This window comes from Kryptolebias marmoratus, linkage group LG13 (genome assembly GCF_001649575.2).
Source record: "Kryptolebias marmoratus isolate JLee-2015 linkage group LG13, ASM164957v2, whole genome shotgun sequence".
Taxonomy (NCBI): domain Eukaryota; kingdom Metazoa; phylum Chordata; class Actinopteri; order Cyprinodontiformes; family Rivulidae; genus Kryptolebias; species Kryptolebias marmoratus.
This window is the reverse complement of record NC_051442.1, coordinates 24,201,367-24,214,436: the sequence shown is the minus strand read 5'-3', so window position 1 is coordinate 24,214,436 and position 13,070 is coordinate 24,201,367. Positions and strand designations below refer to the sequence as shown.

Genomic DNA, 13,070 nt, shown 5'->3' with positions numbered 1-13,070 from the left:
AAGTCGATCATTGAACTGCGACCTAGGGTGTCCTGGTGCCAAGAGCACATATGGACACCCTTATGTTTGAACATGGTGTTTGTTATGGACAATCCATGACGAGCACAGAAGTCCAACAACAGAACACCGCTCTGGTTCAGGTCAGTGGGGCCGTTCCTCCAACCACACCCCTCCAGGTCTCACTGTCATTGCCCACGTGAGCGTTGAAGTCCCCCAGCAGAACAAGGGAGTCTCCAGGAGGGGGACCCTCCAGTAACCCCTCCAAGGACTCCAAAAAGGGTGGGTAATCTGAACTGCTGTTTGGCGCATAAACGCAAACAACAGTCAGGACCCGTCCCCCCACATGTAGGCGGAGGGAGGCTACCCTCTCAGGAGTAAACCCAAACGTACAGGCACCAAGATGGGGGGAAATAAATATGCCCACTCCTGCTCGGCGCCTCTCACCGTGGGCAACTCCAGAGTGAAAGTGTCCAACTCCTCTCAAGGAGACTGGTTCCAGAGCCAGAGCCATGCATTGAAGTGAGCCCGACTATTTCTAGCCGGAACCTCTCAACCTCACACACCAGCTCAGGCTCCTTCCCCACCAGAGAGGTGACATTCCACGTCCCGAGAGCCACCCTTTCTAGCTGAGGATCAGACCGCCAAGGTTGCCAAGAGCAGAAACAAGATGATCTTGGCAGTACTATTACAGCTTCAATTCAAACATTGCTTGATAAAATTGCTCCTCTGAAAACAAAAGTTAAAGTGGCTCAGGAGGTAAGGGTTTGTCCTGTAACCGAAGGTTGCCGGTTTGAGCCCTCACTTCGTCAGTCTCAGCCGTTGTGTCCTTGGGCAAGACACTTTACCCTCCTTGTCTACTGGTGGTGGTCAGAGGGCTCGGTGGTGCCGGTGTGATGGCAGCCTCACTTCTGTCAGCCCGCCCCAGGGCAGCTGTGGCTACAATACTACCATCAGTGTGTGAATGGGTGGATGAATGGGTGAATGATTGTAGTGTGAAGCGCTGGGGTCCTTGGACTAGATAAAGCGCTATATAAGTGCAAGCCATTTACCATTAGTCAGAGGAAGCTGGCTCCTTGGTTTAATTCACAGTTATGTACTTTAAAATAGGCATCTAGAAAGTTGGAAAGAAAATGGCGCACCACTGACATGAAATACTTTTAAATAACCTGGAGAGATAGCCTGCTAACATAAAAGAAAACCCTTTTTAAACTAGAACTGTGTGTTATTCATCTTTAATACAAGAGAATAATAGCAACCCCAGGTTTCTGTTTAGTACTGTAGATAGACTAATGAAAAGGCTCATCTCTGTTGAGTTATGTATTCCTAAATAGTGATGTTTAGGAGATTCTTTATACATAAAATTATTTTAATTAGAGAGAAAATTCATACCATCCATCCTACTGTTGCCTCTGATTCCCAGTCAGATGAGGCAGCTTTGGAAGTGTCACTACAACCTGATTTGTGTTCGGACTATTTTTGTCCTGTTGAGCTTTCCAAATTGTCAAAAATAATAGCTTCATCCAAATCATGTCTGCTGGATCCCATTCCAACCAGACTGTTCAAAAAGGTATTTCCCCTAATTAAAATCCCCATTATGGATCTGCTTAATTTGTCTTTAATGAGTGGTTGTGTACCACAAAGCTGTGTTTAGAGCTCATCATAGCACAGAAACAGCACTGGTAAAAGTTACTAATGATATTCTCATGGCCTCAGACAGTGGACTTGTGTTGACTTGCTGACTTACTTAGATAACTTTTACTAATTGACGTTTATAATGGATGAGAATGCTTTGTACAGTGCCCTGAGATGACTTTTGTTGTGACTTGTTGCTATATAAATAAACTGAATTGAACTGATTTGAGAATAAATAAATAAAAACAAAAAGGGAACACACTATCCCCTTCCTTTCATGATTCAAAACTTCATGACCATAGGTGAAGGCTGGAAGATAAGTGGAACAGTAAATTGAGAGTTTTGCCTTTCAAATCAACTCTTTCTTCACCACCACTGACCAAAGCAACACCCTCATTACTGCGGACAAGACCCCGATCTGTCAATCCATCTGTCGATCCATCCTACCATCACTAGTGAACAAGACTCGTAGATAGTTGAACTCCTCCACATGAGGCAGAGACTCACCCCCTATCTGGAGGGAGCATTCCACCCATTTCTGGTTGAGAACCATGGCTTCAGACTTTATATGATGCAGAGTTATTGTCTAGAAACTGAAATTCAAGCCTGAATCCTTGAGGAGGATTCAGGCTTGAAGGGGTGTCAGAACACAGAACTAGTTAAAGCAAAATCAAAACAGTGTTTCGATACATTCTGAATTCTTGTGGAACATTTTTTCTGTTTGCAGTGTAATGTGACTGTTTCACTCAGCACTCCATTACATTAACAACTATTCCAAAAGTCAAGAAACAGCACATTGAAATTCAGTGAAACTCAAATAAAAACAATCTTGTTATCTTGTTTACAAATGAAATGCTACAATTAGACAAACTGGAAATCCAGTTTGTCTAATTGTAGTATTTTATTAAAATATACTTTTATGTCTGTCAATTATGGAAGCTCTTACCTGGAAATGTCCCTCCAAATGTGTTAAAATTGAAAGGAACAAAGTGGGCAGAGCAAATAATAATACCCTTTGTCCAACTCTGTCTGTGTCAGGAACGGTGGTGACGGAGACAAACCCTGAGCGCAGACTCAAAGTAATGCAAAAATAAACTATTTTATTAACTAAAGAAAAACAACAAAACAAAAGCTGACGTGGCAGCAACCAAGAACAGAACAAAAACCAGAAAACATGGCGGGACAAGACATCAGGGAACCAAGGCACGGAGATAGCAACAAATGACAAACACAGACAATGAACCAGCGACTAGTGGGAGAAATGACCAGGTATTTGAGTATTGAGGATAACGAGGTGAGTGGGAACAGGTGGAGTGATTACAGAGTCGGGACAGGTGTAGATGGGTGTGGTTAACAGGCAAGTGAGTGACTGGGGAAGGGTGAAATGAAACATGAACATGAGACAAAACAAAAAGCAAATACAACAGAATCGAAACAAAACAAAAACCCAAACCAAAGAATAAAAAAAAACCATAAACAAAACCCATAGAAAAACCAAATCACCACAGTCTGAAACCATAGCTTTCAAATGTAGAAGTTGATGCATCAAATAAATATATATATATATATATATAATACAATGTAATATTAATATAAAAAAAAATTGGCTATTGGACTGTATTCTATTGAAGACATTTTGGTGTGATGACAGAAAGAACTCCAAGATCTTTTCATTTCAGCTAAAAGAAAATTCATTTTTTAGAATAAATGTTTCCTACCAATCTGTATAAGTGTCAAGTAAATTATCCACTGGATAATCTAACCACAATGTGACATAATTTTGTGAAGTTTGAATGTTCTCCCTGTGCACGCATGTAATTTTTCCAGGTACTGTAGCTTTCTCCCACAATCCAAAAAGATGCATGTTAGGTTATTTGGTAATTTTAAAGTGTCACTAGGTGTAGGTGAGAGCATTTGTCTCTATGTGGCCCTGTGATTGACTGGTGACCTGTTCAGGGTGTGGCCTGCCTCTCACATAATCACTGCTGGAGATAGGCACCAGCTCCCCCATGACCCTCCACAGAAAAGCAATTAAATAAGATGGATGGATGACTTTTGGTTTTGTTTTAACAGGCAATTAATTGATTTGGGCAAATTGATTTTTGTTTTGTCATGTTAGAACAATTGGAGTGCTGCACTTGGTCACGCAAAGTTACATAAATTGGGAGGTGACGAGGGTGTGCCTTATAGTCCGGTGTGCTTTATATATGACAAAAGTTCGAAAATGGACCATTTGTTGACAGTGCGTCTTATAATCCAGTGTGCCCTATAGTGTGGAAAATACGGTAACTAGAAATATTAGCATTTTCAGTGTAAATGCAGAGTGAATATTAATGACTGAATGGTTTTGCTGAACTTTATTAAGGAAGTAGTAGAACCAGCAGAACAGTAGCTACATGCTAAAATTTTTAGAACAGTAGCTACAAACTAAAATTAGCCAAATTGTACAACCAGCAAAACAGTACCTACAAGCTAAAAATAGCAAAACACTACCTAATAGCAAAAGTAAGCAATTAAGCTGAAGTAGATTTTAAAGAGTAGTTCCTCAATGACTCAAAATTATCTCAATGCATTTGTATATAATAATTTGTAAATATGATTAAATAATTCAAAAAGTATAGAAGTTACAAAACAAGTCTGTTCTCAATACCCTGAGCAAGCTGAATGTTTTCATACATGCAACTCTGAAATAACTGAAAGTATGCTGAATTAGTAATAGTAAAGATAAATGTACAGAAAAAACTAAACAGTAAAACACGTGTGAATGCTGAGTCAGCAATTACACAATTACAGAATTAAACATTTTATAAACACTTGTAAAATGCATCAAATATATTTATTTGTACTTCATTTGCAAAGCTCAGTCCCTTTAAGGTACAGCAGGTGGTTATGCTGCTGCACGACTTTTAACAGGTAGACGAAAATTTGACCATATTTCCCTTTTTAGCTTCTTCACACTGTTGCCAGTAAATTTTAGGATTCATTTTAAAATCCTTTTATTTGCTTTTAAAGCTCTTAATGGCCTTCCCCCTCTATCTGTCTGAGCTGTTACACCCTTATACACCCTCCTGTTCCCTCAGGTCAGCTGACCAGTTGTTTCTGAGGGTGCCAAAGACAAATACCCCTTTTCCACTGGTTCTACTTGAGCAGCTCCACTCTACTCTACTCTACTCGGCTCGGCTCTGTAAAAAAATGTATCGCGTTTCCACCGGCCAGTTTAGTCGGTAGCAGAGGAACGCCTCCTTGTGTTGATGGGAGGGGAGAGAGGGCTCCAAAGCCACACCTCCAGACTTCGGAAGCGCTGTGGACAACGTTGGCCCTGTGTTGTTGCTGTTTTTTAAACTTATGGGGATTCTCCTGAGACTTCAGGAAGAGAGGCGCAGTGGAAGAAATGCTCTGGATGCCACGATTGTTGCGCAGAGTAGGACAGCTGTTATCCGCCTGAGATTTCAGGCTTTACAGCGCCTTCAGCTGGGGGACAGACAGCATAAACCTTGCAGGGTAAGCTAACGTTGTTGTTTATATTCCTACCTTCGCTCTTTATGCTTGCATCTGGTCACACCCACGACCAATGAGTGAACAGGAGCTAAGCTTGCGCCGCCCACAAAAGCAGGGCTGGTCCGCTGGCCCTACTCCAAAGCAGGGACCGGCCTCAAAAAATGCCAGTGGAAATGTGTGCAAAGCAAGCTGAGTAGAGTGGAGCCGGGACCTTTAGAGCCAGTGGAAAAGGGGCAAAAGTATAAGCTGAGAGGGGGCCGTGCTTTTTCTGTAGCAGCTCCCAAGCTATGGAATGACCTTCCTTTAGGCCTCTTCACTTGCTATTTTTAAATCCCTTCTTAAAACCCATCTCTTTTCTTTGGCTTTTGGCACAATCTGAGATGGTTGACTTTAATTATTTTATTACTGCTTTTATATTTGACCTCCTCTACTTTCTGATTGTATTGTATTATATGATTGTGTACAGCCTTTTGGTCCGGTGGGTGTTTAAAGTGCTTTATAAATAAAGTTGGTATGGTATGGTTATCACTAATATAAAACACATTTTAAAGAACTTGTTTCATTTCATGTCAGTATTATATATTTAGGGCACATGAAAAATGAATATAATACTAATATACACAACTCCCATCCTCAAAATATTAACTAACTGTGCTCTCCTGTTTTCCTTCCTGGCTGACCAGCTGCTGATTAGGCACAGCTGCAGCTCCTTTCCCTGATGAGCTCTGAGGGGTTTTAAGGTGGCACTGACTACCTGGTCTTTGCTGGAGTAACATGTATCTTATGGTACTTGTCTCAGCTGCTGTGTTTCCATGTTAACCAAAGTGTTACGTATCTGTTGTTCTTTCTGTGCCCTGAAAGATCCTGATACCAGCCCAAGATTCTGATACCTACCTGAAAACCTGTCGGCTGACCTCACCTACTCTCTCAGTAAAGAGCTCACTCACCTGATCCATGCTGCTGCCTGTCTGCCTCTGGTCAAACCTATTCGCCTGCATTGTTCTGGAACACACTGGTCCCTTGCCCTCTCTTCCATAGTCCGCTTCGCTCTGGAAACTGTAAGTTCAGTAACCACCTGAAAAATCCTGAACTAATCATCAGATCACCACCTGTACTCTCCCGCTCCTCTCTTCCACAGACCCAGTACCACAAACACCTTCTCTGTAAATAAATCACCTTTTTGTATACTCTGTCTCTATACTTTTCTGTAGTTGACATTCTGTGTAACCCTGATACTAACTAAATAAATAAAACTATTATTGAAAACCTTTGGGAGTCAAATTCTGAAGAGTGTAGATTTAGTCCAGTCTGCCTCATGTTGTTTTAGTAATTTATCAAGGTCAGACCCAGAACTCACTAACCCCACTCATAAGGTGGTAAGTTTAATACCACAACACCTTTTAATGAAGAAATATAATGATGAACACTGATAAAATACACTGCAATAGGATCATCACAATTATTTCTACACATCTTTCATTTAGATGTTTTTATAGTTTTTCCAGCGCATGGTTGGATCATGTAGCTCATATAGTTGGATGCACAAATAATTTTCCCATAGATATTGAAAATTTTCACCTGTGTGAAGATGAAAGGAACATTTAGATTTATAGTGTATTTTGCAGAACCACCACAGTGATAACTAACTTGCTTCACCATTAGAAAGACAAAGCAAGCAGGTTAGGACTACTTCACTTGTTTTCTTTGTATATGGAAAAGTTGTTCAAACAAGATGATCAATAATGCTTGTTCCCTTCTTTTGACAATTGAAGGAGGAGCCTTACAAATTAAAGAAACTTCAGGCTCATTGGCGTACTGTATGTTAGAGTAGCAGAATGAATGTAAAACTGAGTATTGCACGTAACAGATTTATTTATTTTTTGTCTTTTGAAGTAACTCAGAACAACTTCCTTTCAAAGCTACCTCAAATGTTTTATTGATTTAAAATGGTGAAAAACCTTGCTGTTTGCATCCATCTTTCATGTCCGTATAGTTTACTTCTGGTTTTCTCCTGCTTCATACCTAAGCTGATGTTGGCATCACTCAGTTGCTGTTCAGAACACATTCTGCATGTTTTTGTGTGTGCATGTAACACTGACTACCAGGCATCTTGGTCAAACCATTCAGCATGTTCGAACTTTGTTTTCTTAATTTATGCATCCAAATGTGAGATGAAACCCCTAAACAGTAGATTCAAACTCATAGAAAACTCTTTTTTTATTTAAATGATACTGTTACACGCTCTGAGCCTTTTGACAATGTGTATATTAGTTTTGTCAAGAAGGGTGAGTTCATAGACTTAACACAGCATCTGAAGGTGGTTTTCTAAATTCATCCCAATCCAGGCATCTTCTAATGGGTCATGGAGATAGTAGTGGATTTATCATCTAGTGTAAAGGGGATCCATACTTGTCTATACTGTGCAAATTAGTTTACAGTAGAGATACCATACATAGATCACATACTGTAGGACTTTCTTAGTCTCCATCCTTTATTTACTTGTTGTTGATTTCATAGGTGCATTCAGAAGCCTGGGGAAAGAACTAGACAAAACTCTCTTTATTAAACTTTGTTTGACAATGATTCATTTTGTATTCCTCTGAAAAAAATGGCTTAAACCTACTCTTCTGGGTATAGTAAAAAGGAATCCCCTAAAATACATGCCATTCTTCAATCAGTGATGCTGCATTGGAAGTCTTGATTCAAACATGGATAGAAGGAATTACAGTAGTCTAGATGTGATGACACAAAAGCAGAAATTACAATTTGTAATTGATGAAAAGATAACAGAGGGCATATTTTGCCTATTTTTCTGAAATAAAAGTAACATGATTGAACTTCAGACTTAACATGTTTGTCAAAGTGATAAGAAGTTGTCTTCTCTCCATGTTGAGCTCAAGGTTCTAACCAGCTGATGTTGCTGAAAGACCCAGAGACTCTTCACATTTTAATGAATACTTTAATATGCCCGTCTTTGGGTAACAGTCATCACAGGTGCTTCTAGCTGCTTTAGAGGAGGGAGTGGAGGATAGGAGGTTAGTTTGAACCACATACTTTCCCTGGCTAGTGGGGTTAATGTTTTACTAATTATAGTTAATTTACAATTTAGAGAATACTGAGGCCATCCAGAGTTCAGTCACAAAGTTAGGATGAAGTCCTGAGTACAAAAATTTATATTTTTCACCTGGTGCCAAAAGGCAAAGGCATGCACATACACACAAATGTGTGTGCATTTGTCTGACTTTTAGCAAAAAATCTCATGAACCACTAGACCAATTTTGATGAAACTTTGCAAATTGACTTCAGCTAATATATATATATATATATATATATAACTGGGAATTTTGCCTTGCAGTTCAGCCTCCTTTTCACCACAAAAAAAACAGTGCAGAGTCCCCTACAGAGCAATACTGTGGAAGCTGCTTTGAGCTATCAGTCAATCTTCAACTCAATTCGTCTCTCACTTGTGAACAAGATGTTTAAATACTAAAATAATATTTAAACTCCTCCACTAGGGACATTACTTTACTCCCAATCTTTTTGCGACTGATTACGATGGTCTCAGATTTGGTGCTGAACTTCATCCCAGCTGCTTCACACAGCAGCTGGGATGAAGTTGAGCACTTCCACTTGCTACGACCTATCCAGTGAGAGCTGAAGATTAAGACATGATGACGCTAACAGGATCACATCAACTGCAAAAAGCAGAGACGGAATCTTGAGGCCACCAAATCAAACCCCTTCTGGCCCCTGACTGCACTGAGAAATTCTGTCAAAAAAATTATGAAAAGAATCAGTGGGCAGCCCTGGTGGGGTCTGCCTCTCACCCTGAAAGGTCCGACTTACTGCCTGCTATGCATACCTGACTCTTGCACTGTTAGTATAGGGATTGAATGGCCCAAAGGAATGGACTCCCAATTCCATATTCACAGAACTACTCCCACAGGGTTCCCCGGGGAACATGGTCAAATGCTTTTTTCAAGTCCACAAAACACATTAAGAGTGATTGGGCAAACTTCTATGCCCCCTCATGGACCCTACTGAGGGTAAAGAGCTCGTCCAGTGTTCCTCAGCCAGGATTGAACCCGCGTTGCTCCTCCTAAATCCAAGGTTTGACCATCTTTTGTCCAGTACCCCTAAATCAACTCTACCAGAGAGGCTGACGAGGCTACTCTTATCTACTTGGGAAAACACCAACATACAGGTGTCAAACTGGGGGAGCAATAGGAAGGTCCACATTAGTCATGCGCCTCTCACCATGGGCAACTCCAGGGCTGAACAGGTTCCAGCCCCTCTAAAGGAGATTGGTTCCAGAACCCACGCTGTTTGTTAAGATGAGCCTGACAATATCTACTCAGTACCTTTCAACCTCACACACAAGCTGAGGCTCCTTCCCTACCAGAACGGTGACATTCCATGCCCCAAGAGCCAGCTAGGGAGGCTAAAGACCCAGACATCAGGTGGTTGGAGACAAGCCCTTCCCAAGGCCTGACTCTAGGGTGGGGTACCAGTAACCCACGAGAGGCATCAAGCTTCTTTGTTGTTTTTCCATACAAGTGTTGTAAATTGTTCTTTGTCTGGTCTAGCACCTAGGACCAATCTGCCTTGGGAGATTTTACGGGGCCAATTGCCACCGACAGCATAGTTCCTAGGATTATTCAGATACACAAACTCCTCTATCATGATAAGGTTGTGATTCACAGACCCTGTTTGTTAAATTATTAAACTGAATAAATGTGTCTTGTTTCTTCAGACTTTAATCATGTAAGTAATCCAATAAACAATATCTAACAGGAGGCAATAGCAGAGCACAAATACACACACAGAGTACTGAATTTTATTTTTAGAGGGGAAACGTTTAATTTTTTTTTCCCCAAAAAAAACATTTGTGATGCATTTGAGATTTAAGTCTCAACAAAAAAGGTACACAGTGTAAAAGCAGGTGTACAGAATAGGTGATAAACTCCTTTTAAAAAGGGGCAAAAATCAAAACCCTGATTCAGATTTATTTTTTTTTAAACAAACTAAATAAATTTGTCATGTTTTTCAGATCTTTTATCACATTTTCAGATTGTCATTTTGTCTGAGCCATTGTGTCACCCCTATAACCACTGACCATAAGAAGCACATATCTCTAAAGGATGTGATTGCCTTTGTCCTAAAAGAAAAATTGACCCCATACACAAATGCACAAACACATCACCACCACCACCACCCTGCACTTGGTCAGACAAGTGAAACTGGGTCTTATTCAGCTTCATTTAGCAAAAATCCTGAATGTCTATAACACTACACCTGGTTCCTAACCAAAATATGATTAAAAACCAGGAATAAAGCAAACGTCAGCATGCAGAGGGAGGGTAAACAAGTGGAACTGGGCCTGAACAAGCTTCATTTGTCTGGGTCTTGTTTTGCTTTTCAAGGATCCTGAAAATTAAACACCACACCAGTTTACCACAAAAATACCTTGAAAACACCCAAAATCTTAATACAAACCAAGCTGTGTGTGTGTGTGTTTGTTTATTCATAAACAGTGTAAAGTGGGTCTTTACTTGCTTCATTTACTAAGGAGATTGAACATCAAACACCATTAAAACAACTGAAATAATAAAATACCAGGAGAGAAACATATATGGTGGTAGCGGTGTGTGTGTGTGTGTGTGTGTGGGTGTGTGTGTGTGTGTGTGAGTAGAGTCTAAACAGAGAGGACACATCCAATCCAAAGAAAAGGCTNGGGGGGGGGGGGTTATTCCCCATAAAACCCAATTTTGTCCGAACCCCATAGACCTGGGAAATCTCACATATTGAATTAAGGTCTGGTTCGTTTTCTGTATGTAGAATATTCGCGGGGAGAAGATGTTCTCTGTAATGACTGAAGTCATATGGGTCTTTTAAACCGGTGTGTGTGTGTGTGTGTGTGTGAGGGGGTAGAAAAGCGATCAGAATAACACTGCACATTTACAGACACTGAGCAGGTGATCTGGATCTTGTCCTCTAAGACAGTCACACACTGTATGTAAATCAATATTTATTCCATCCATATCCACCTGTTTCGTTTCACAACAACATTTACAGCCAGCAGACCAATGAGCTCGAAGGACACACATGCGAGCCAGCATGAATATGACCTTTAAGAAGAAGAAAAAGCTCACTTTAACACGGCGCTGTCCCCCTGTCTTACGGTGATGTTGTCCTTCAGAACCGAGTCCCCTGAAGGTAGGAGGAAGAACAGCTTCAGTCCGAGGACCAGCAGGCATTTCCCGGGCGCTGGCAGCCACGCATACATCCCCATGATCGTGGTGACGACGTTTATCCGCTCCTGTCTGCGCAACCTCCAGGAAAACTCCAAGCTGTCCGTCGTGAACGGATCCTCTGTGGATCCTCGGTGAAATGGATGCTGTGTCACAGACTCCCTCCCTCCGTGTGTCGTCTGGGTGAGACGGGCTTTATTCCCTCCCCCCTCCCCCCGTCCCCCTCAGCTCCCTCTCCAGGTACCTGGTTCATGTGGACCATATGTTTCCCATGCAGCTCTGTCTCTCATCATTTCGAGGCTTTGGACCTGCACGGTTATACATTAAAATGGTGTAAAAAGCACAATCTCAGAACAAGCTTTTTAAAATAAAACAACAAAAAAACAACCTTGTAAACATTTGTTAATTAAAGACCTGGCATTCCATAAAGAAATACAAATCCCCCACTATCTCTCATGCCACATTTTTAGACTGAGATCATTGTATATTGAGTATGAACAATATGTGTCATAATAAAATGATAGCTGGTTTTGTTTGTTTTGTATTTTTTTAATTGTACTGTATATAAATGTGTATGATCTTCGAATAAAGTATTGTAAAACTGGCAAAAAAGGTTGTGTGATTGACTCTCGGCTACTACATCAAATTTTTGCTCAAAATCTGTAAATATCTTATTTTGTTTGTTCACATGACATGGAGGTAGGTCAAATGGCAGGAAGACATTGCTCAAGCTGCCTCTAGTCCCCCTGGTGGTCTGGTGCTGGACCAGGATGGTCTGCCATTCCACAGATGTTGTCCCAGGTGCTCCCTGATTTTACAAAGGGGATTGTGTTTGAAATAGTGATGGACGTTGGAAGGAAGGATTCAACAGACTGTCAAACCTCTCATTCAGAAGGAGTGAGGCTTTTGTCCTACTCATTGGCCTTCAATCCAACTCAGACTAGATTTTACTTATTTTTTATTGATATTGATTTTATCTGTTTAACTGTGTCATTTTATTGTGTTTGGAATTGAGTTTTTAATTCATTATTGTGTGTCAAGGCTTGTCACTTTATTTTTATGCTTCTTTTATTTTATTTCTAACTAATCTTTATCACTTTGTTTTAGCTGTGGCTGGTATTAAGGCACTATATGAATAAAGTTGATTATGATGATCATGCATTATAAAGACACAATTTGTAAAAAGTATCTATTTAAAGAAGCTAGCATAACTTTGTCGCAGTCTCCCATCCTGAGCAGCACATTGATGACAGTGGAAAGGAAAAACTCCCTTTGAACAGGAAGAAACCTCCAGCAGAACCAGAACCAGAACCAGGCTCAGGACCAGCAGCCATCTGCTTCAACCAGCCGGGGTTAGAGAGGACAGGAAAGAGACACAGACAAACACAGAATGACTGGTTCAGGTGTAGATTCTATTGGAAGGAAGACAAAGAAAATCATGTTAATTATAAAAAAATAATTACAGTAAAGCAAGTAAAGACAGTGGCACTGTGAGGAAATGTGGTCAATTTATCCTCCAGCAGTCTAAGCCTGTAGCAGCATAACTAAGGGAAAGCTCAGGAAACCCAAGCCAACCCTAATTATAGGATTTATCAAAAAAGGAAAGTCTTTAAAGTAGACAGGGTGTCAGCCTCACAGACAGAAACTAGAAGTTGGTTCCATAAGAGAGGAGCCCGATAATTTAAAGTT

At 40.6% G+C, this 13,070-nt stretch overlaps 1 protein-coding gene across 1 annotated transcript in view; it reads right to left on the bottom strand.

The window, feature by feature from the left end:
* Positions 1-11,555, bottom strand: part of opcml (opioid binding protein/cell adhesion molecule-like) — a 203,329-nt gene extending 191,774 nt beyond the window's left edge. The window contains exon 1 of the mRNA XM_037979126.1: positions 11,283-11,555. Coding sequence (XP_037835054.1) covers positions 11,283-11,422 — 140 coding nt within the window. The 5' untranslated portion in view covers positions 11,423-11,555. The remainder of the gene's footprint in view (positions 1-11,282) is intronic.
* Positions 11,556-13,070: the final 1,515 nt, after the last annotated feature.